Source organism: Pristiophorus japonicus, chromosome 3, assembly GCF_044704955.1.
Source record: "Pristiophorus japonicus isolate sPriJap1 chromosome 3, sPriJap1.hap1, whole genome shotgun sequence".
NCBI classification, from domain to species: domain Eukaryota; kingdom Metazoa; phylum Chordata; class Chondrichthyes; family Pristiophoridae; genus Pristiophorus; species Pristiophorus japonicus.
The window spans coordinates 94,432,805-94,458,351 of NC_091979.1; the positions used below are offsets into that span (position 1 = coordinate 94,432,805).

The 25,547-nt window shown below is 43.9% G+C and overlaps 1 protein-coding gene across 2 annotated transcripts in view; it reads left to right on the forward strand.

Moving 5' to 3' along the window:
* Positions 1–25,547, forward strand: part of ly75 (lymphocyte antigen 75) — a 160,178-nt gene that overhangs the window by 12,727 nt on the left and 121,904 nt on the right. For both annotated transcript variants that reach the window (XM_070875562.1, XM_070875563.1), the window contains exons 3-6: positions 3,557–3,727; positions 18,767–18,931; positions 21,002–21,112; positions 24,486–24,635. In XM_070875562.1, coding sequence (XP_070731663.1) covers positions 3,557–3,727; positions 18,767–18,931; positions 21,002–21,112; positions 24,486–24,635 — 597 coding nt within the window. The remainder of the gene's footprint in view (positions 1–3,556; positions 3,728–18,766; positions 18,932–21,001; positions 21,113–24,485; positions 24,636–25,547) is intronic.

The window sequence follows — 25,547 nt, forward strand, 5'->3', positions numbered from 1 at the left end:
GGGGATCGGAACTACCTGCTCCTGCAGCCTGCTCTGGAGTCCTCCTTGCCTGACTGGAAGCCAAAGTTTGAGCAAGGCAGAGGGAATTCAGAAGGAAATTCCAGAGTGCAGGGACATGATGGTTTAAGGCCCTGCTACTAATTTAAGGGGAAGTAAAGAACACAGAGCAGAAGATGCAAGCTGGGATGTAGAATTGTAAGAGGCTGCACAGGTAGATTGGGTGAGGCTATGGGAAGATTTATAAACAAGATTGTTGCTTTTAGAAATCTCTGTGCTGGAGTGTCCCATTTTGCTACGTTATAAGGCTCGGTGCATCCTCACAGTTAGAAACATAGAAACATAGAAAATAGGTGCAGGAGTAGGCCATTCGGCCCCTCCAGCCTGCACCGCCATTCAATGAGTCCATGGCTGAACATGCAACTTCAGTACCCCATTCCTGCTTTCTCTTGATCCCCCTAGTAGTAAGGACTTCATCTAACTCCTTTTTGAATATATTTAGTGAATTGGCCTCAACAGCTTTCTGTGGTAGAGAATTCCACAGGTTCACCACTCTCTGGGTGAAGAAGTTTCTCCTCATCTCGGTCCTAAATGGCTTACTCCTTATCCTTAGACTGTGACCCCTGGTTCTGGACTTCCCCAACATTGGGAACATTCTTCCTGCATCTAACCTGTCTAACCCCGTCAGAATTTTAAACGTTTCTATGAGATCCCCTCTCATTCTTCTGAACTCCAGTGAATACAAGCCCAGTTGATCCAGTCTTTCTTGATATGTCAGTCCCGCCATCCCGGGAATCAGTCTGGTGAACCTTCGCTGCACTCCCTCAATAGCAAGAATGTCCTTCCTCAGGTTAGGAGACCAAAACTGTACACAATACTCCAGGTGTGGCCTCACCAAGGCCCTGTACAACTGTAGCAACACCTCCCTGCCCCTGTACTCAAATCCCCTCGCTATGAAGGCCAACATGCCATTTGCTTTCTTAACCGCCTGCTGTACCTGCATGCCAACCTTCAATGACTGATGTACCATGACACCCAGGTCTCGTTGCACCTATCCTTTTCCTAATCTGTCACCATTCAGATAATAGTCTGTCTCTCTGTTTTTACCACCAAAGTGGATAACCTCACATTTATCCACATTATACTTCATCTGCCATGCATTTGCCCACTCACCTAACCTATCCAAGTCGCTCTGAGGGTCATCTCCAAGCCAGTTGGATAGCAGTGGCAAAGGCTGGGTAGCAAATTGTCCAGCCTCCATGTGGAGAATGATGTGTGGCAATAGAGAGAAAAGTGTTGCTGTTGATGTAACAATAGATAAGACGTGAAAAATGCAGAATGCAGGAATAAATGAATAATGGTAAGTAATTGATTTTCACCAGAAGGCATTGACAGCTTGCTGGGATACGGTTCCACAGGTGCCTTGGCAGTACCCTGCCCAAGCAGACATTTTTCATGTGAGCCTAGGCAGTGAATGCCTACAAGCTACATGGGGCTTTAAGTTGAGCCCGCCCCGCCCCTGTTGTCACTGAACATGCGCACTTGCAGCAGGGATTTGCTGGAAAGAGCAGGAAACTTGGCCAATTTTTCTTTATCTAATCAAGGGGCACTAAGGCCAACTGTAATACCCAGTGCCATCTCCATGAAGATCAGCTGATATGCCACAGACCAGGGAGCGAACCTGGTTGTGTTTTCCCTCCCTCTTTGCTCTCTTCCTTTTTAAATGCTGTTCATCTATAATATCTTCCAGTTCTGATGAAGGGTCCATATACGAAACTTTAACTCTTCCGTTCTCTCCACAAGTGTTGCCTGGTCTGCTGAGTGTTTCCAGCAGTTTCATAAGAACATAAAAAATAGGAGGAGGCCATTTGGCTCCTCAAGCCTGCTCTGCCATTCAATAAGATCATGGCTGATCTGATCCTGGCCTCAACTCCACTTCCCCATCCGTTCCCCATAACCCTTGACTCCTTTATCTTTAAAAATTTGTCTATCGCCGCCTTAAATATATTCAATGACCCAGCCTCCACAGCTCTCTGTGGCAGAGAATTCTGTAAGACTTACAACCCTCTGAGAGAAGAAATTCCTCCTCATCATAATTTTAAATGGGCGGCCCCTTATTCTGAGACTATGTCCCCTAGTTTTAGTTTCCACTACGATGGAAATATCCTCTCTGCATCCACCTTGTCGAACCCCCTCATTATCTTAAATGTTTCAATAAGATCACCTCTCATTCTTCTGAACTCCAATGTGTATAGGCTCAATCTACTCAACCTATCTTCATAAGTCAACCCCCTCATCTCCGGAATCAACCGAGTGAACCTTCTCTGAACTGCAAGTATATCCTTCCTTAAATATGGAGACCGAAATTGTACGCAGTACTCTAGGTGTGGGCCTCACCAATATCCTGTACAGTTGTAGCATGACTTCTCTACTTTTATACTCCATCCCCCTTGCAATAAAAGCCAACATTCCATTTGCCTTCCTGATTACTTGCTGTACCTGCATACTAACCCTTTATGTTACATGCACAAGGACCCCCAGGTCCCTCTGTACTGCAGCACGTTGCAATTTTTCTCCATTTAAATTATAATTTGCGTTTCTATTTTTTCTGCCAAAGTGGATAACCTCACATTTCCCACATTATACCCCATCTATGAAATTAAAAAAAAATAGCTTTGAATAAATGGGAATATGAAATTTGTGGTCTTTAAAGTGTATTATAACTTTCGGAATCATTGGAATAGTTTTAGTTATCCGATTGCTGTTGATGAGTATCTGAGCATTGGCTAAAGGTGAAATATGCTTAAGTGGGCGTTCTGCTTTATGCTCTGCTGATTCTTAATCAAGTAGAAATGGAGAGGTCATGTGACTGGCATATCAAGCAGCTGCAGCTTTCATTTTATAAGTTGCCTCTTATTTAAAACACGTTCCATGACAAAACAACTGAACCTTTTGTTTGTTAAATATTGGCAGTATTTTCAATTTCTTCTGAAATTGAGGGGGACATCCTGTCACTGCAGCTGGTGCTTAAAAATGGCAGTGTTCCTGTTGGGAATGGAGTCACCCTTTTGTTTGAACATATCCTGAGGAATTGGGAGGATTTCTCTTAGGAGTTCTTCCTTGTTTGGTAATTTTTCTGTGCCATATCTACTTTTCAATTTCTGTCTGTTAATAGGTCACTGTGAATGTTTATAGGATTGCAAAAACCTTCATTGTTGCTGCTAGTTAAATTGTCAATAAGTTATTTCCTGCCTGGGACTTATTAATATTTCAACAACTGCTTAACCCCAAATAGTAGTAAAACTGCCATTTTTGGAAATGAAAGTGGCGAGGCTGCCCCTTTTTCTCTTCCCCCCCCCCATGCACAGCAGTAAATTATAGGTTTTCCTGGAAAAATGAATGTCGCTGCTGGAAAATGAAGTTATTCCTTCACTTAAAGAGGCTTAAGCTAAGCTGTATTTATGTAATGTAGCTCCTTTTAGCAAATATATAAAGCTAAGATGATGCATCTCAATGCACTTCTGCAGTTTATTCATTTAAATTGTATTTCTTGCCACAGAGATTTACACAACTGAAGGAACTGCTTATGGAAAGCCCTGTGTCTTCCCATTTAAGTATCGAAGAAATTGGTATTATGAATGTACCACTGAGAGAAATGATGGAGAGGAATGGTGTGCAACAACTGCCAACTATGAAAAAGACAGAAAATGGGGAAATTGCTTGAAACCAGGCAAGTAATGAAGTTCACAACTCAAGATTTAAAGTTAGCAGATTAAGATGTTTTCACAATCTCATCGAAAGCATCAAACTTGTCTTTATTTTTTACTCAGAATTTGTAAATTACACATGGTTCTTTGTATTTGGATATGTAGCTCTGTATTTTCAGTAAGAAAGAAAGGAATTTGCAATTTTCAGTGCCAATATTACTATCTAAATAAGTTAGCAGTAATTTTATTGTCTGACTTCTCACACTATCATAATTATGGATTAAGGAGACCAGTTAGCCATTCTTAATTCGCTCATGCAAAAATCTATAGCTGCCCACTGGTTTCCTGAATGATTCCACGGTTTTCACCTCCATTACTCAATGTAGATGTTCATTCCATGTGTTCAACGCTCTGCATGAAGAAAAGCTTCCTGATATCAATCTTAAATTAATATTTTATTGCCTTTTTCCTTTGTCCTACACTTGCACAGGAAAAGCAGAAGGCCATTTCGTCCCTTGAGCCACTTCCACCATTAAATGGTGGCGGGAGTGAATATTTAATGTGGTGAATGGGTGCTAATCAAGTGGGCTGCTTTGTCCTGGATGGTGTCTAGCTTCTTGAGTGTTGTTGGAGCTGCACTCATCCAGGCAAGTGGACAGTATTCCATCACACTCCTGACTGGTGCCTTGTAGATGGTGAAAAGGCTTTGGGGAATCATGATGTGAGACACTCTCCGCAGAATACCCAGCCTCTGACCTGCTCTTGTTGCCACAGTATTTATGTGGCTCGTCCAGTTAAGTTTCTGGTCAACAGTGACCCCCAGGATGTTGATGGTGGGGGATTTGCCGATGGTAATGCTGTTGAATATCAAGGGGAGGTGGTCGCTTGTTGAAGATGGTCATAGCCTGGCACTTGTGTGGCGCAAATGTTACTTGCCACTTATCAGCCCAAACCTGAATGTCGTCCAGGTCTTGCTGCATGTGGGCATCGACTGCTTCATTATCTGCGGAGTTGCGAACAGAACTGAACACTGTGCAATCATCAGCGAACATCCCCACTTCTGATCATCATAGGTGGTCCTTTGAACGAGAATGACTTGCCTCCACACCAAAAGGGATGAGTTCGCAGATGTTTCAGTGAAGGACGCAATATTCCAGTCGTGAACTCCAGGGGTGGAAGATGCCTGTGCGTGGATTTTTTTAACATGTGGTGACCGTTGCACATCAGCCACCTCACAGGCTTGACACAGCTAGGCCTTTATCCAGTGGCAAGGGTTAACCAGGACGACTGGAGACCTGCTCTGCTGCACGGACCTAGTGCGCACACATATCGCAGTGTGAGCTGGCCTGTGCTGCCTCTGGGCCCTCTGCTCTTCTGGGCCCTATACCTTATTTGCCACACCCCTGCTATGATCTCTCACCGCACCTCCGCACCAAACATTCGCCACACCTCCACCACAATCACTCGCTGAATCTCAGCCACAATCTCTCACCGCTCCTCCGCCCCGATCATTTGCTGCATTTCTGCCTTGATCTCTCACTGCATCTCCGCCTCAAACATTCGTCGCACCTCCGACACGATCTCTCGACACTCATTCACCCCGGCCTTCCTGCTCCTTTGTACCTGGGCCCCATGCTCGAAAGGACAACCTGGGTTTTGACGACATCGCTCAGTCACCCACCTCGAAGTCATCGCACACTTGGAGCAGCTCGCTCTGGAAGTTGTAGTGGCTCTTTTATCCTCTTGACCTGCAGTGGTGTCCTCTTGCAGGTCAGGGTGGCCCACTTCTGATATGATGGAGGGAAGGTCACTGATGAAGCAGCTGAAGATGGTTGGGCCGAGGACACTGCCCTGAGGGACACCTGTAGTGATGTCCTTGGGCTGTGATGATTGATCTCCAACAACCACAACCATCTTCCTTTGTGCTAGGTATGACTCCAGCCAGTGGACAGTTTTCCCCCTGATTCCTGTTGACTTCAGTTTTGCTAGGGCTCCTTGATGCCACACTCTGTCAAATGCTGCCTTGAGGTCAAAGGCATTCACCCTCGCCTCACCTCTGGAATTGAGCTCTTATGTCCATGTTTGGACTAAGGCTGTAATGAGGTCTGGAGCCGAGTGGTCCTGGCGGAACACAAACTGGGCATCGGTGAGCAGGTTATTGGTGAGTAAATTGCGACTGATAGCACTGTCGATGACGACTTCCATCACTTTGCTGATGATCGAGGATGTTAAGTCTGTAGCTATATATAGTTGCCACCAGAGGGCGTGACTGTGGGAGTCCTATGGGTCACCCACACCTTGTGCTGTGCCGGTATAAAAGGCTTGCTACCTTGTTGTTTAGACACCCTGGAGTTTGATTCGAGACTAAGGTCTCATCAGGTTGAGCTTACAGTGTACAGTCTTGTGGAGTTATTCTCAGGATTGCTACCAGTGCCACATGCAAGTCAGAGTAGAAATAGCAGGCTAGTTAAGCTGAATACGTGGCTTGAGGAGTGGTGCAAGAGGGAGGGAATCAAATTCCTGGGACATTGGAACCGGTTTGGGGGGGAGGTGGGACCAGTACAAACCGGACGGTCTGCACCTGGGCAGGACCGGAACCAATGTCCGAGGGGGAGTGTTTGCTAGTGCTGTTGAGGAGGAGTTAAACTAACATGGCAGGGGGATGGGAACCTATGCAGGGAGACAGAGGGAAATAAAATGGGGGCAGAAGCAAAAGATAGAAAGGAGAATAGTAAAAGTTTAGGGGAGAGAAACCCAAGGCAAAAATCAAAAAGGGCCACATTACAGCAAAATTCTAAAGGGATAAAGAGTGTTAAAAAGACAAGCCTGAAGGCTCTGTGCCTCAATGCGAGGAGTATTCGTAATAAGGTGGACGAACTAACTGCGCATGCAGCTATTAACGATTATGATGTAATTGGGACTACGGAAGCATGGCTCCAGTTGACCAAGGCTGGGAACTCAACATCCAGGGGTATTCAACATTCAGGAAGGATAGACAGAAAGGAAAAGGAGGTGGGGTAGCATTGCTGGTTAAAGAGGAAATTAACGCAATAGTAAGAAAGGACATTAGCTTGGATGATGTGGAATCTGTATGGGTAGAGCTGCGGAATAACAAAGGGCAGAAAACGCTAGTGGGAGTTGTGTACAGACCTTCAAATAGTAGTAGTGAGGTTGGGGATGGCATCAAACAAGAAATTAGGAATGCGTGCAATAAAGGTACAGCAGTTATCATGGGCGACTTTAATCTACATATAGATTGGGCTAACCAAGCTGGTAGCAATGCGGTGAAGGAGGATTTCCTCAAGTGTATTAGAGATGGCTTTCGAGACCAATATGTCGAGGAACCAACTAGAAAGCTGGCCATCCTAGACTGGGTGTTGTGTAATGAGAGAGGACTAATTAGCAATCTTGTTGTGCAAGGCCTCCTGGGGAAGAGTGACCATAATATAGTAGAATTCTTTATTAAGATGGAGAGTGATAGTATTAATTCAGAGACTAGGGTGCTGAACTTAAGGAAAGGTAACTTCGATGGTATGAGCTGTAAATTGGCTAGGATAGACTGGCAAATGATACTTAAAGGGTTGACAGTGGATCGGCAATGGCAGACATTTATAGATTACATGGATGAACTTCAACAATTGTACATCCCTGTCTGGAGTAAAAATAAAATGGGGAAGGTGGCTTAACTGTGGCTAACAAGGGAAATTAGGGATAGTGTTAAATCCAAGGAAGAGGCATATAAATTGGCCAGAAAAAGCAGCAAACCTTAGGACTGGGAGAAATTTAGAACTCAGCAGAGGAGGACAAAGGGTCTAATTAGGAGGGGGAAAATAGAGTATGAGAGGAAGCTTGAAGGGAACATAAAAACTGACTGCAAAAGCTTCTATAGATATGTGAAGAGAGAAAGATTAGTGAAGACTAAAGCAGATCCTTTGCAGTCAGAATCAGGTGAATTTATAATGAGGAACAAAGAAACGGCAGACCAATTGAACAAATAGGTTCTGTCTTCACGAAGGAAGACACAAATAACCTTCCGGAAATACTAGGGGTTTGAGGGTCTCGCGAAAAGGAGGAACTGAAGGAAATCCTTATTAGTCAGGAAATTGATGGGATTGAAGGCCGATAAATCCCCAAGGCCTGATAGGCTGCATCCCAGAGTACTTAAGAAAGTGGCCCTAGAAATAGTGGATGCATTGGTGATCATTTTCCAACATTCTATTGACTCTGGATCAGTTCCTATGGACTGGAGGGTAGCTAATGTAACACCACTTTTTAAAAAAGGAGGGAGAGAGAAAACAGGGAATTATAAACTGGCTAGCCTGACATTGGTGGTGGGGAAAATGTTGGAATCAATTATTAAAGATTAAATAGCAGCACATTTGGAAAGCAGTGACAGGACCGGGCCAAGTCAGCATGGATTTATGAAAGGGAAATCATGCTTGACAAATCTTCTAGAATTTTTTGAGGATGTAACTAATAGAGTGGACAAGGGAGAACCAGTGGATGTGGTGTATTTGGACTTTCAAAAGGTTTTTGACAAGGTCCCACACAAGAGATTAGTGTGCAAAATTAAAGCACATGGTATTGGGGGTAATGTATTGATGTGGATAGAGAACTGGTTGGAAGACAGGAAGCAGAGAGTTGGAATAAACGGGTCCTTTTCAGAATGGCAGGCAGTGACCAGTGAGTTGCCGCAGGGTTCAGTGCTGGGACCCCAGCTATATACAATATACATCAATGATTTAGATGAAGGAATTGAATGTAATATATCCAAGTTTGCAGATGACTCTAAGCTGGGTGGCGGTGTGAGCTGTGAGGAGGATGCTAAGAGGCTGCAGGGTGACTTGGACAGGTTTGGTGAGTGGATAAATGTGAAGTTATCCACTTTGGTGGCAAAAACAGGAAGTCAGAATATTATCTGAATGGTGACAGATTAGGAAAAGGGGAGGTGCAATGAGACCTAGGTGTCATGGTACATCAGTCATTGAAGTTTGGCATGCAGGTACAGTAGGCGGTAAAGAAGGCAACTGGCATGTTGGCCTTCATAGTTAGAGGATTTGAGTATAGGAGCAGGGAGGTCAAACTGCAGTTGTACAGAGCCTTGGTGAGGCCACACCTGGACTATTGTGTTCAGTTTTAGTCTCCTAATCTGAGGAAGGACCTTCTTGCTAATGAGGGAGTACAGCGAAGGTTCGCCAGATTGATTCCTGGGATGGCAGGACTGACATATGAGGAGAGACTGGATCAACTTGTATCCACTGCAGTTTAGAAGAATGAGAGTGGATCTCATGGAAACATATAAAATTCTGATGGGATTGGACATGTTCGAGGCAGGAAGAATGTTCCCGTTGTTAGGGAGTTCCAGAAACATAGAAACATAGAAAATAGGTGCAGGAGTAGGCCATTCGGCCCTTCTAGCCTGCACCGCCATTCAATGAGTTCATGGCTGAACATGCAACTTCAGTACCCCATTTCTGCTTTCTCGCCATACCCCTTGAACCCTCTAGTAGTAAGGACTTCATCTAACAGGGGTCACAGTCTAAGAATAAGGGGTAAGCCATTTAGGACTGTGATGAGAAACTTCACTGAGAGTTGTTAACCTGTGGAATTCTCTACCGCAGAGAGTTGTTGAGGCCAGTTCGTTAGATATATTCAAAAGGGAGTTGGATATGGCCCTTACAGACAAAGGGATCAAGGGGTATGGAGAGAAAGCAGGAAAGGGGTACTGAGGTTGATAGATCAGCCATGATCTTATTGAATGGCGGTGCAGGTTCGAGGGGCCGAATGGCCTGCACCGCACCTAATTTCAATGTTTCTTTAACAATTGGCGACAAGTAACAGATCACGAACATTCACGCGGTTATGGCTGCCATTGGTATTCTTGAGATATTTGTTGAGGGTGATTATTGGGAAGCCTTCATTGAGCGTCTTGACCAGTACTTCGTGGCCAATGAGCTGGATAAGGACAGTAACGCGATCAAGCGCAGGACAATTCTCCTCACCGTTTGTGGGTCCACGGCATATGGCCTCATCAAAAATCTGCTAGCACCAACAAAACGAACGGACATGTTACATGCAGAGATGTGCATGCTGGTTTGGGAACACCTCAAGCTGAAGGAGAGCATCTTAATGGCCAGGTATTGCTTGTATATGCACCATCACTCCGAGGGCCAAGATGTGGCAAGCTATGTTGCTGACCTAAGGCGCCTTGCGGGACCGTGCAAATTTGCTGGATTTTTGGGGGAAATGTTGCGGGACATTTTCGTGCTTGGAATCGGCCACAAGGTCACTCTTCGCAAACTGCTGTTTGCCGAATTCCTAGATCTGAGCAAGGCCATCACCTTAGCCCAGGCTTTCATGTCCACAAACGATAACATTAAACGGATATCTTCTCTGCATCGAAGCTCACTGGCAAGTACTGTGCATAAAATAATGCCTTCAGCACGCAGAACTGTCTATGGCAGAGCCTGCACGCCAGCAGAGGCCAGACCTAGGATGACAGAGTCTGCCGTGGGGTGTGAATGTGAATCCATTAACACCATGTTGGCCCTGCGGGGGTGATCATAGAGCCCATCAATGTCAATTCAAGCACTATGTGTGCAAAGGCTGTTGAACAATGGGGTACCTCCAGCGAATGTGCAAACGTGCTGCGACTCACCACGTGGCAGAGTCGGCAGAAAATGAACGATCCAGCACGAATCATGCTGAACGAGTAAGAGAGGCAACTCAACCCGAGGCTGAAGTGGAAGTGTATGGGGTACATACCTTCACCACCAAAAGCCCTCCGATAATGTTGAAAGTCAAATTAAATGGCATTCCAGTTTCCATGGAATTGGACACGGGGGCGAGTCAGTCAATTATGAGCCAGAAGGCTTTTGAGAAACTGTGGGGCAATAAGGCACAATGGCCAAAACTAAGCCCGGTTTATACAAAGCTGCGCACTTACACTAAAGAGCTCATACCAGTCATTGGCAGTGCGGCAGTGAAGTTATCATACAATGGAGCTGTGCATGATCTATCACTATAGATTGTACCAGGCGATGGCCCAACGCTGTTCGGCAGAAGCAGGCTAGGAAAGATCCGATGGAACTGGGACGACATCAAAGAACTGTTTTCGGTGGATGACGCCTCGTGCGCTCAAGTGCTAAACAAATTTCCGTCGCTATTTCAAACAGGCATCGGCAACTTCACGGGAGCCAAGGTGCAAATCCACCTAGTCCCGGATGCAAACCTACCCATCACAAGACTCGGACAGTCCCTTATATGATGATGGAGAAAGTCTAGATCGAGCTGGACTGACTTCAACATGAAGGAATCCTTTCGCCTGTTGAGTTCACTGAATGGGCCATTCTCATCATCCCGGTTTTGAAAAGCGACGGCACGGTCCAAATTACCGAAGGTTGACAACCTATTTGCAACGCTGGCGGGCGGGAAGTCGTTTTCCAAGTTAGACCTGACCTCCACCTACATGACTCAAGAGCTGGCTGAATCCTCGAAAAAGCTGATGTGCATCAACACGCACAATGGACTGTTTATTTATCACCGATGCCCTTTGGGATTCGTTCGGCTGCTGCAATATTCCAGAGGAACATGGAGAGCTTGCTAAAATCCATCCCGAGGACTGTCATGTTCCAAGACGACATCCTGATCACCGGTCGCGACACCACAGAACACCTACGCAACCTGGAAGAAGTCCTGCGTTGCCTGGACAGAGTGGGACTCAGGCTGAAACGCTCCAAGTGTGTTTCCCTGGTACCAGAGGTTGAATTTTTGGCGAGAAAGATCACAGCTGATGGCCTCCGTCTTGGAGTCCGTGGGCCTGATGCCATCAAGATTGCACCTAGACCCCAAAATGTGACGGAGCTGCATTCGTTCCTGGGACTCCTCAATTACTTTGGTAACTTTCTACCTGGGTTGAGCACGTTGTTAGAACCTTTGCACAAGTTGCTACGTCAGGGTAATGACTGGGTTTGGAGTAAATCTCAAGAGACGGCCTTCGAGAAGGCTAGGAACCTGTTATGCTCTAATAAGTTACTTTTACTATATGACCCATGCAAACGATTAGTGCTAGATTGTGATGCCTCATCGTACGGGATCGGTTGTATGCTACAGCAAGCCATTGTATCGGGGAAGCTCCACCCGGTCGCATATACGTCCAGGAGCCTTTCCAAGGCTGAAAGAACCTATAGTATGGTTGAAAAAGAGACCTTAGTGTGCGTTTATGCAGTTAGGAAAATGCACCAGTACCTATTTGGCCTGTGATTTGAGCTCGAATCTGACCACAAGCCGCTCATTTATCTGTTCTCTGAAAGCAAAAGTATAAACACCAATGCTTTAGCCCGCATCCAAAGATGGGCACTGACACTCTCCGCATACGACTATGTTATTTGGCACAGACCAGGCACCAACAACTGTGCTGATGCACTCAGCCGGCTTCCACTACCCACCACTAGGGTTGAAATGGAACAGCCCACAGACTTGGTAATGGTCATGGAGGCTTTTGAGAGCGAGGGGTCACCAGTCATGGCTCGACAGATCAAAATCTGGACCAGCTAGGACCTGGTGCTATCTCAAGTAAAGAGTTGTATCCTATGCGAGAACTGGTCAGCCATTCACGGGGAAATACAGGACGAATTTAAACTTTTTCACCGCTGCAAAGATGAAATGTCTATTCAGTCTGACTGCTTATTATGGGGTAATCGCGTGGTTTTGCCAAAAAAAGACGGGGAGACGTGACCTCCACAGTACACACCCAAGCATAGTCATGATGAAGACCATTGCCAGATCGCTTGTGTGGTGGCCCCGCATCGACTTAGATCTTGAATCATGCATGCACCAATGCTACAGTTGCTCACAACTGAGCAATGTGCCCAGGGAGGCTCCCCTGAGCCTGTGCTCATGGCCCTCCAAACCAAGGTCCAGGATTCATGTGGATTATGCCAGTCCTTTCCTTGGGAAAATGTTTCTCGTAGTTGTGGATGCCTACTCTAAATGGATTGAATGTGTGATGATGTCATCCAGCATGCCCGCAGCCACCATTGAAAACCTCAGGGCAATGTTTGTCACCCATTGCCTGCTCGACATCCTTGTCAGTGACAATGGACCCTGTTTCACTAGCTCAGAGTTCAGCGAGTTCATGACCCGCAACGGCATCAAGCATGTCAGGTCTGCTCCTTTCAAGCCCGCCTCCAATGGCCAAGCGGAGCGGGCAGTCCAAACGATTAAGCAAAGCCTGAAGCGAGTGACGGATGGCTCCTTGCAGACCTGATTGTCTCGCGTTCTGCTCGCTTATCGGACACGACCCCACTTGCTTACAGGGGTCCCGCCCGCCGAACTTCTTATGAAGAGGGCCCTCAAGACAAGGCCCAACCCAGACCTCAATGAGTATGTGGAAATCTGGCGGCAAAAGCAGAGCACGTATCATGACCGCGCGGCTTTGATTCGTGATATTGATATGAATGATCCGGTGTTTGTGCTCAACTATGGTCCAGGTCCTAAGTGGGTTGCTGGCACTGTTTTGGCCAAGGAGGGGAGTAGGGTGTTTGTAGTCAAATTGACAAATGGCCAAATGTGCAGAAAGCATATTGATCAGACTAGGTTGCGTTTCACCGGCAATCAGGAACAAACAGAAGAAGACATCAACATTGATGACCCACCACAATACACACAACCAGCAATCGACCCTGCTGAAAACCATGAAGAAGAAACCATCTCTCGGGACAGTCCAGCCAGACCCACTGCACCGCAGTGCAGCGATGCCCTGACCGGCTCACCCACACCCAGTTTTGAACTGAGACGATCAACCCGGGAGCGAAGGGCCCCTGACCATCTCAACCTGTAAATAGTTATAACAAAGACTTTGGAGGGAGTGATGTTATGTATGTAGCTATATATAGTTGCCACCAGAGGGCGTGACTGTGGGAGTCCTACGGGTCACCCACACCTCGTGCTGTGATGGTATAAAAGGCTTGCTAACTTATTGTTTAGACACTCTGGAGTTTTATTAAAGAGACTAAGGTCACATCAGTTTGAGCTTACAGTGTACAGTCTTGTGGAGTTATTCTGAACATAACTGAGAATAGATAGATGGGGTGGTAATTGGTGGATTAGATTTGTCCTGCTTTTTGTGAACAGGACATACCTGGGCAGATAGATGCCAGTGTTGTAGCTGTACTGGAACAGCTTGGTTAGAGGCACGGCTAGTTCTGGAGCACAAATCTTCAGCACGACAACCGGGATGTTGTCAGGGCCCATAGCCTTTGCTGTATCCAGTGCACTCAACCGTTTCTTGATATCACGTGGAGTGAATCGAATTGGTTGAAGACTATCTTCTGTGATGGTAGGGACCTCAGGAGGAGGCCGATATGGATCATCCATTTGCGTTTCTGCTGAAGATGGTTGTAAACGCTTCAGGCTTGTCTTTTGCACTTGTGTGTTGGGATCCGCCATCATTGATGATGGGGATATTCATGGAACTTCCTCCTACCGTTAGTTGTTTAATTGTCCACCACCATTCACAACTGGATGTGGTAAGACTACAGAGCTTTGATCTGATCCATTGATTGTGGGATCACTTAGCTCTATTAATAGCATGCTGCTTCTGCTGTTTATCATGCATGTAGTCCTGTGTTGCAGCATCCCCAGGTTGGTACCTCATTTTTAGGTACACCTGGCATGCTCTTCTGCACTCTTCATTGAATCAAGGTTGGTCCCCTGGCTTGATGATAATAGTAGAATGAGGGATATGTCGGGCCATGAGATTACAGATTGTGGTGGAATACAATTCTGTGCTGATAATGGCCCACAGCACCTCTCGGAGCCCAGTTTTGAGCTGCAAGATCTGTTCTGAATCTTTCCTATTTAACACGGTTGTAGTGCCATACAACACGATGGAGGGCGTCTTCAATGTGAAGACGGGACTTCGTCTGCATAAGGACTGTGCAGTGATCACTGTTACCAATGCTGTCATGGACAGACGCATCTATGACAGGTAGATTGGTGAGGATGAGGTCAAGTAGGTTTTTCCGTCGTGTCGGTTCTCACCACCTGCTGGAGACCCAACCTGGCAGCTCTGTCCTTAAGGTCTTGGTCAGTCGTGTTGCTACCGAGCCACTCTTAGTGATGGACATTGAAGACCCCCACCCAGAGTACACTCTATGCTTTTGCTACCTTCAGCGCTTCTTCCAGTGGTGTTCAACATGGAGGAGTACTGATTCATCAGCTGATGGAGGTCGGTAGGTGGTAATCAGCAGGAGGTTTTCTTGCCCATACTTGACCTGAAGCCATGAAACTTCATGGGGTCCGGAGTCAATGTTGAGGACCCCCAGAGCCACTCCCTCCCGACTGTATATCATTGAGCCACCTCCTCAGGTGGGGCTGTCCTGCCGGTGGGACAGGGATGGTGATGGAGGAGTCTGGGACATTGGCTGAAAGGTATGATTCTGTGAGAATGACTAATCTGTGGGACAGCTCTCCCAATTTTGGTACAAGTCCCCAGATATTATTGAGGAGGACTTGGCAGTCGACTGGGCTGGATGTGCCATTGTCGTATCTGAAGCCGGTGCCGAGGTCGTCCATCTGGTTTTATTCTTATTGTTTCTTGTAGCAGTTTGTTACAACTGAATAGCTTGCTAGGCCATTTCAGAGGGAAGTTAAGAGTCAACCTCCTCTGGGTCTGGAGTCACACATAGGCCAGATTTCCTTCCCTAAAGGACATAAGTGAAGCAGATGGGTTTTTACAACAATCCGGTCGTTTCATGGTCACCATTACTGACACTAGCTTTTTATTCCAGATTTATTTAATTAACTGAATTTAAATTCCCCTGTTGCCATGGTGGGATTTGAACACACACACCTTCAGATTATTAGACCAGGCCTCTGGATTACTCGTCTTGCAACTTAACCACTATGCTACCATTCCCGATGGTTTTGGTTAACAGAAATTTGTCAATCTCGGACTTAAAATTAACAATTGACTCAGCATCGACTGGCATTTGCAGAAGAGAGTTTCAAATTTCTAGCATTCTTTGCAAATAGAAATGCCTCCTAGCTTCACTCCTGAAAAGCCAGGCTATAAATTTTAGGCTATGTCCCCTAGTCCGAGATTCCCCCACCAGCGGAAATAGTTTCTCTCTATCTATCCTAACATTTCCCCTTAATATCTTGAAAACTTCAATCAAATCACCCCTTAATCTTCTAAATTCCAGGGAATATAACCCTAGTTTGTATAATCGCTTCTCGTAATTTAACCCTTGGTGTCCAGATATTCTGGTAAACCTATGCTGCACTCTCTCCAAGGCCAATATAACCTTCCTAAGGTGTGGTGCCCAGTACTCCAGGTGTGTTCTAATCAAGGCTTTGAATAGCTGCAACATGACTTCTAACCCCTTGTATAAAGGTCAACATTCCAATAGCCTTTTTGATTATTTTCTGTAGCTGCCCGTGACATTTTAATGATCTATGTACATAGACCCCAAAGTCTCTTTGGACCTCCACTGCTTCTAGTTTTTCACTATTTAGAAAGTGTTCTGATCTATCCTTTTTAGGTCCAAAGTGGATGACCTCTCACTTGCCTATATTGAAATCCATTTTCCAGAGTTCCCCATTCACTTATTCTATTGATATCTTTTTGTAATTCCCTTAACTGTATAAGTTCATCCCTCCGTTACCTTGGAACGGTAGGGGTGCAGGGGAGTTTGAAGACTTGCCTCAGTGTTGGGGACTGTTTCCTGTGGTCACCAGTGGTGGCCTCCTGGTTTTAATTTGCTATTGAGGGAGTGCAGCTAAGGTTCACCAGACTGATTCCTAGGATGGCAGCACTGACATGTGAAGAAAGACTGGATCGACTAGGCTTTTATTCACTGGAATTTAGAAGAATGAGAGGGGATCTCATAGAAACATATACAATTCTGACGGGTTTAGACAGGTTAGATGCAGGAAGAATGTTCCCGATGTTGGGGAAGTCCAGAAACAGGGGTCACAGTCTAAGGATAATGGGTAAGCCATTTAGGACCGAGATGAGGAGAAGCTTCTTCACTCAGAGAATTGTGAACCTGTGGAATTCTCTATCACACAATGTTGTTGAGGCCAGTTCGTTAGATGTATTCAAAAGGGAGTTAGATGTGGCCCTTACGGCTAAAGGGATCAAGGGGTATGGAGTGAAAGCAGGAATGGGGTACTGAAGTTGCATGATCAGCCATGATCATATTGAATGGTGGTGCAGGCTCAAAGGGCCAAATGGCCTACTCCTGCACCTATTTTCTATGTTTCTATATTTAATGCCGAGACAGCCATTTCCTGACAACTTCCAGGGCATTTTGGTTGGGAAGTCAGCCAGGGACGTGATAATGAGGCCCAACCATTAAAATCAGCTGGGCTTCCCTGCTGCCTCTCCCTAATGGGCCAGCCGCTCGCTTAGGCCACGGTCTCCCTAAAATCGATACCCACCTCTCCAGACTGCAGTGTCCAGGTTTTTCCAGTCTTTCCTCATAACGGACCTTTGACACCAGTGATCAGCCTTGTGGCTCTTTGCACTACCTCCAGCACTTGAATATTTTCCTTACTTCTCAGCAACTACAACTGGCTACAGTACTCAATGTGTCTCTGACTGGAGCACTGTATGTTTTGGCCACAGCTTCTCCTGGCACTTGTATTCTACTAGTTTGGTTATGTAGTTCAACATTCTGTTGGTTTTGCTGATTGTTGTTCTGCCTTAATTGGGATATGTGGAGTGTTACTAAGACTCTTGCGTCTCTTTCAAATTCATCTTTGGCTATTTCAAAATTGTCCATGTGTGTCACCCATTTTTCCTCCCTATGTGCAGTAGTCTACATTTTGTTTGTATTAAATTTAATCTGCCATTGTACTGCCCACAAATATTTTGTACAATTTGTGCTCAGATTTCTGAACTGCCTCTTAATTTCACTGCCATTCCTCATTTGATACCATCTGTAAATGTGACTTACTTTGCATTGAGTTTCTGAATCCAAATGATGGACTAAAATTAGAAACCGAAGTAGTCTGAACATTACTTCCAGCATCCAACTGCTAACTCCTCTGCCCATGGAGTGACCGCTTCCTCGAACTTGTGTTCCATGGACCTTTCCTCTTTCTGTACAATGCAGAGTGTTCAGTTTGTGCTTAAGCACCTCAACCGTCCAACACTTAATGCCTATGTACTCGCCCTGGATACCGTGTGGATCCAAGAAGGCTTGCATTATTCATGCCACACGCATTACTGGCTTTGCAATTCCATTTGCCATATTTCTAAATCTAATTCTTGTTTTGTAGTTTCTAAAAGTAAATGGGTGTTTTTTTTTAATGAGTGGAAGGGGAGGTGTGTGGCGGGGGGGAAACGAACGGACAGATGACAATCCAGCAATGGATTGTTGGGGCTTTGTTTTTATTGGCAAAATGGCTGCCTTAGCTGCTTGCACTTCTAACTCATGGTGACAATATTAGTTTTTACATCTGCACATATGTGAATGTTTGCTGTGGAAGAAGGTGAAAACACTGTTGGATTGTGTTCAATTTAGGGAAAAAGCTATCTCTATTTAGACACAATACATGCAATTTTCTACTTTTGTGCATCCCAGTCATTTTAATAGATTGAAATTGGTGAGTTGGGGAATACAGAAGCAAAAAATCCCAGCTTTCATACCCTGAAGCAACTTTATACAGTTCTGTCAATTAATTTAACCAAAAAATAGTCAATTTTTCATATCTAATTAGTTACTATAATGTGAAAATTTCCTCCCTTGCTATAATGAAGTTGGGTTGGGGAATTGCTAGCAGTCTGTCGGACAGCCTCTGTGACAACAGCTTGCTGACAAACCTGTTGGTTTTATTAGCAGTATAGCCATTTTTTGGCACCAACACAGCAGATCTGCAATTATTTTTTTCCCTAACTGCTTGAGATAGTAATTTATTTTGAATGCAATCTTTTGCTTTTCCTCCCCCTCTCTCAAATTAACTATTAAACAAATGAGTTACAATATTTGTTGTGTTTATTCAGCACGATAAAGATACATTCTATTTCAGTGTTTTGTTTGTTTGTTTTACAGATACTGAATGCAAAACTTTCTGGGAGAAAGATGGTGCACAACAGACTTGTTACCAATTTAATTTTCAGTCTCTTCTCTCCTGGAATGAGGCCCGCCTTTCCTGTCAGAGTCAAGGAGGGGATTTACTGAGTGTTGCGGATCCAGAAGTACAAAAGTACATTGCTGGTGAGTTCCAGTGTTAATCATCCATGACATACATGAAGTGCTCTGTCAAAACAAACCAAGATTTTCTGTCTCACTAAATACATAGCACTCAGTCTCCATTAATACTAACAAATTGTGAAAATTTAGACTAATCTGTAATTATGTTGTTAAATAAAATGTATCAAACTAATTTGGTAATGTTCAGTTAAAATTCTGCGAAGAATTCAGCCCAACTTAGATGTAACATTTAGCTATGCTGCAACTTATTTGGATTTGTAAAAAAATAATAGTTGTTATACTTTGAATGGCCGAAGGTTGGTTAATGTGGAAAAGCAGGGGGTTCAGGTTCACAAGACATTAAAACAGCACATTAAATGGGTAAGGCCATAAAAAAGCTGGTGGAATACTGGATTTTATGGCAAAAGGTATAGCATATGAAAGGTGAAATGTAATGGTGAATCTATATAAAATCTTAGTAAGACCACAGTCCAAGTACTATTTGCAATTTTGGGCTCCGTGCTATAGGAAAGATGTTGAGGCAATGGAGAGGGCACAGTGCAGAACCACTTGAATGTTGCCTGGTATGAGGAAGTACGGCTGCAAAGAAAGCTTCTGAAAAATTGAGGCTGTTACCACTAGATCAAGTGAGATTATAGGGTCATTTGATACAGTTGTTTCAAATTCTGAAGGGATGGGACAAACTAGTTAAGAGACAGACTGTTTCCAGTGCTTTAGGCATTTAGAACAAAGGACATAGATAGATGATTACATTTAGGAGACCAGAAGAAACTTTGTTTACACAGAGGGTTGAGAGGCTGTGGAATGCACTACCAGAGTTAGTGATTGAAGGTGAAACCATGTCAACTTTTAAGAATAGGTTATTACCAGTACTATTACAACAGCGACAACTACCAGTACTATTACAACAGCGACAACTACCACCACCCTTCAATGTAGAAAGACATCCAAAGGTGCTTGGATAGCTAGATGATTGAAGGAGAAGGAGATATAGGGATAAGGAAATGGAGTGAGCACATGGGTTTAGGACTACTGCTCATGTGGTGGATAAACACCAACAAGAATTTGTTGGGCTGAATGGCCTGTTCCATGTGTAATTTCCACATAATTCACCATCTGCCTACCACAGAATAGTTGCACTAAAGCAGGAACTTTGACACGAGAGTTTTCTTAATATTTTAGCTTTTCTATTGAAACTACTGTAAATAATTGATTTGCAACACTAGGTGGCATCAATACATTGCCAAATGGTATGGCACTTTTCTTTCTCCTTTAGCTCTCCCACTGTTGCTGCTTTCTCTCACTGAAGAGGAAGAATGGCTCAGACCACGACCTTCTGCATTGGTAGCCAACAAGAATTATCTAACTGTAGAGTGATATCAGTCCTCCTAACTCCTCTTGTCTTCAGATATTTTGCAAGTTCAAATTGCTGTTGAAACTGAGATTCAAACTTGAGGGCCTCGATATTACCCTCCTGACGACAGACGGGAGAAGGTCATGGCGGGGGGGAGGGGTTAACCCTAAAAAAGGGAACACATCCCCATTGCACCGTAGACCCGCTTGTTGTGTTTTTTTACAGTGGGGCACTTCGAGCTCTGTGAGTGTCCCATCTTGTACATGCGAGACATATTTAAATAAGGTCCTCAGTGCAGTTAGAAGCCACATTTAAATTTAACTGCTGGCAGTTGTATTTCCCAGGGCTTAGGAAACCGGGCACTGTGCAGTAAGAGGGAGGCAGGAGCTGCCAGCACCAGAAGACAAGTGCTTCCCCTGGCCCCTCAAGGAAGCCTTTGGCCTCCCTTCTGCCGATCACAGCCTCTCTTCTCCATCCCATCCTCGATCTGCAGGCTGCTCCGCGATCACCGACTGCCTGCCCTCCAAGCCTCAATGTACAGCCTGCCCAGAGATTGTGGCTGACCCACCCCAATCTTCAGGTTCACATGAGTCCCCATGAAGCCTCCTGCCACTGGTTTTCCCACATGTTTGTCTGTTTGGCCTGAAAAGTAATAACCAAAGCACATACATGTTACCTGAATTAAATATTTCATTATAATTAACATGTTCTTTTAATAGAGCAACCAAATGTTCCGAAAAAAATGTGGATTGGTCTGAATCAACTGAACGTGGCTGGTGGCTGGCAGTGGTCAGATGGAACACCTCTGGTATTTGCTAATTTCGATGATGGTAAATAAATATTTTTCAGTTTAAAAAGCTGTGTTGTATTAGTTTGGAAGAGAATGTGTGGCATACAACAGAAAACTAATGGTGATAGATGTTAATACTAACAATCAGAATGCAGATCACAGTGACAATTCACAACAAAATTATATGTTTAGATATTTAGGGTTTAGAAGAAAAAATGGTTTTGGCATCAATCAAATGAAGTCAACCTGAGCATTACAGAAAAGGCTTTTTCCTCATTTTCTACCCTTTCCCTTTTTTGTCTCTTTATTCTCCTTTCCTTTTTCTGCTAATTTCTTGTTCTGTCCTTCAATTATCAAGATCATTCTGTTTCTATTTCTTCTGTTTGTTGCTTTTTTGATTGTTTTTCTCAATTTCTGAAGTTTTGTTTTTTATATTCTATCTCTCCTGTTCAAGTTAAATATTTTTCTGATTTTTGTTTCTTTCCTATCTTTTTTTACTTTCCATTGAATTTCTCTTGCATAATGCCTCACATGGAGGTCATAAGAACATAAGGATTAGGAACAGGAGTCGGCCATACAGCCCCTCGAGCCTGCTCCACCATTCAATAAGACCATGGCTGATCTTTGACCTCAACTCCACTTTCCTGCACTATCCCTATATCCCTTAATTACTCTGGAGTCCAAAAATCTATCTCTCTCAGCCTTGAATATACTCAACAACTGAGCATCCACAGCACTTTGAAGCAGAGAATTCCAAAGATTCACAACCCTCTGAGTGATAAAATTCCTCCTTATCTCAGTCTTAAAAGGCCGGCTCCTTATTCTGAGACTAAGTTCCCTACTCTAGACTCTCCAGCCAGGGGAAGCAATCTCTCAGCATCAACCCTGTCGATCCCCCTCAGAATCTTATGTTTCAATGAGATCACCTCTCATTCTTCTTGGCTCCAGAGAGTATAAGCCCAATCTGCTCAATTTCTCCTCATAGGACAATACTCTTATCCCAGAGATCAATCTAGTGAACCTTCTCTGAACTGCCTCCAAAGCAAGTTTATCCTTTCCTTCAATAAGGAGACCAAAACTGTGCACAGTACTCCAGGTGTGATCTTACCAAAGCCCTGTACAATTGTAGCAAGACTTCCTTACTCTTGTACTCCAACCCTCTAGCAATAAGACCAACATGCCATTTGTCGTCTTAATTGCTTGCTGTGCCTGCATGCTAACTCTGTTTCTTGTAGTAGGACACCCATCCCTCTGAACACCAACATTTAATAGTTTCTCACCATTTAAAACATTTCTGTTTTAAAGTGAATAATCTCACATTTCCCCACATTATATTTCATCTGCCACATTATTGCCCACTCACTAAATAGCTAAGGCCCAAGCACTGATCCTTGTGGCACACACTAGTTACAGCCTGCCAATCTGAAAATGGCTGTTTATCCCTACTCTCTGTTTTCTGTCTGTTAACCAATCCTTTATCTATGCTAATATCTAACCCCGAACCCCATGCACCCTTATCTTGCTTAATAACCTTTTATGTGGCACCTTATTGAATGTCTTTTTGAAATGCAAAAATACTACATCCACTTGTTCCCCTTTATCTACCCTGCTAGTTACATCCTCAAAAAAACTCTTAATATATTTGTCAAATATGATTTACTTTTCATAGAACATCATCATATGATTAGGCAGAGTCAACCTTGTTTTTAGTGTCAGCTGTGGCTCAGTGGGTAGCACACTTGCCTCTGAGTTAGAAGGTTGTGGGTTCAAGTCCCACTCCAGGGACTTCAGTACAAAAAAATCTAAGCTGACACTCCAGTGCAGTGTTGAGGGAGCTCCGCTGCACTGTCTGAAGTGCCGTCTTTCGGATGAGACATTAAATCAAGGTCCAGTCCACTCTCTCAAGTGAATGAAAAAGTTCCCATGACACTATTTTGAAGAAGAGCAGGGGAATTATCCCCGGTGTTCTGGCCAATATTTATTTCTCAATCAACATAACATAAAAAACAGATTATCTGGTCATTATCACATTGCTATTTGTGGGTACCTGCTTGTGCGCAAATTGGCTGCTGTGTTTCCTACATTACAACAGTGACTACACTCCCAAGAGTACTTCATTGGCTGTAAAGTGCTTTGAGACATCTGGTGGTCATGAAAGGCGCTATATAAATCCAAGTCTTTCTTTTAAGTACCCTATTACCACTTCCTTAATAATGGATTCCAGCATTTTAGGCTAACTGGCCTGTAGTTCCTGGTTTATTCTCTCCCTCCTTTCTAGAATAGCAGAGTTCCATTTGCTACCTTCCAATCCACTGGGACTTTTCCTGAATCTAGCGAATTTTGGAAGATCACAACCAATGCATCCATTATCTCTCCAGCCACCTCTTTAGAACCCTATGATGTAGGCCATCAGGTCCAGGGGATTTGTCGACTTTTAGTCCCATTAGTGTCTCAAGTACTTTTTCTCTATTGACAGTAATTACTTTAAGTTCCTTACTCCCTTGGTTCCCCTCTATTTTTGGTATACTTTTTGTGCCTTCGACTGTAAAGACAGATACCAAATATTTGTTTAAAACTTCTGCTATTTCCATGTTCCCCCATATAATTTCTCCCCTCTCAGCCTCCAGCCTCATTATATACTTGTACAAGCTCTTACAATCTGTTTTTATATTTCTTGCTAATTTACTCTCCTGTTCTATTTTCTCCCTTTTTTATAAATTTTTTGGTCATTCTTTGCTGGTTTGTAAAGCTCTCCCAATCCTCAGGCTTACTGCTATTCTTTGCAGCATTATAAGCCTCTTTTAATCTAATACTATCCTTAACTTCTTTTAATTAGCCATGGATGGATCACTTTTCCTGTGGAGTTTATAATTATAAACTAGAAGTTTACTAATTAACCCTGTCTCATTACACAAAACAAGATCAAAAATAGCTGTTCGTTCCCTGATTGGTTCCATGACTTATTGTTCTGTGAAACTGTCTCTAATACATTCCATGAACTCGTCCTCAAGACTAACCTTGCTAATTTGATTTGCCCAATCTATATGCAGATTAAAGTCCCCCATGATTATTTTCTTACCTTTTGTTACAAGCTCCTATTATTTCTTGATTAATACTCTTGTCCAATGGTGTAGCTATTAGGGGAGCCTATAAATTATTCCAACCATTGTTTTCTGCCCCATGTTATTTCTTATCTCCACCCATACTGATTCTACTTCCTGATCTTCTGAGCCAAGATACTTTGATGATCTTGATGAACTAATTGAAACGTTGATCATTTTATGGAAGATGTGGAATGTCATACACCTATTTTTAATTTACCTCCAGCCCCTCTGAAACAAAACCAACTAAATAATTATTCCCAGATACTGGTAAGGCCTTTCGGCTGAAATTTTGCAACTTTTTATGTTTAGGTGCACTTGGTTTATTTTATCATCTTGAGGAATCCAGCTGTGCTATAATGAACTTTGAGTCTGACGGTCGCTGGCAAACTAGCCCTTGTGAAGCTGCCCTACCATATGTCTGCAAAAAACCGTTCAATCAGACAAGGATGGAACCAATTGGTAAGTGTAATTTGCTTTTCTTTACCTCGCCATGCCTGAAGGCCTTAGAATATGGTTTTATGTGTGCCAGCAGCCCTCTGATATCTCAACCAAATGGCTGTTCCTCATGGTGCACTTTTGGTCATCTGTTTGATCATCACTGCTCAGCTCAGTCCTAACACCTATATAAACACACTTTCAAGCAAATAGCAGTGTAGAAGCGAATACCACACCTCACTTTATTTTGTTTTGTTGAATTAGTTTTTTGGTCCATGTCGAGCACTGATCAGCTGGCAAAGTCCACCGAACGGTTGAGGGATTAAACTTTTTATTGCTGCACAAATTCTTGTGAAATCAATTCCTCCCATTCCATTACTGGTTCATCTCTTATTTTTATTTCTCAATTCTTCCCACTTTAGTCAGACAACCTTACACATCTATTTGGACTATCTTAATTGGCACTACTACTGTCAAAATGATGCTAGGGCACCAGGTGGAATTGTTTGGAAATAAACTGCTATAAATCAAAATGCAAGCTATTCAGTGGCCCGAGCTGTATTTGCCATATAAATTAAACTGTCATCAACCCTGCCCTCTTCTTGGCAAAACTTGCCAGGTATACTCATTCTTGCATTATATTTAGTAATTAATTATTGGGAAATCAATTGGAGCACACAAACCACAGAAGGGGAAAAAACATTCACCTGGGGAAGAGGCGACTTAAGGCACTCGATGGGGCCCCTGATGTGGGACTCTAAGTCTTGTGCATCTCTGATTTATCTTTTCAATGAATTGATCAGCTGTTCATAATACCAGAGGAACATCTTCTACAGCATGCTGATCAGGGCCCAGGGAGCAGAGTGGCGCCTGAAATAGTCTGTATACTCATCAACTGTGTGGGGGAGTGATGTTGGAAGAGGCTGGAAGAAAAAG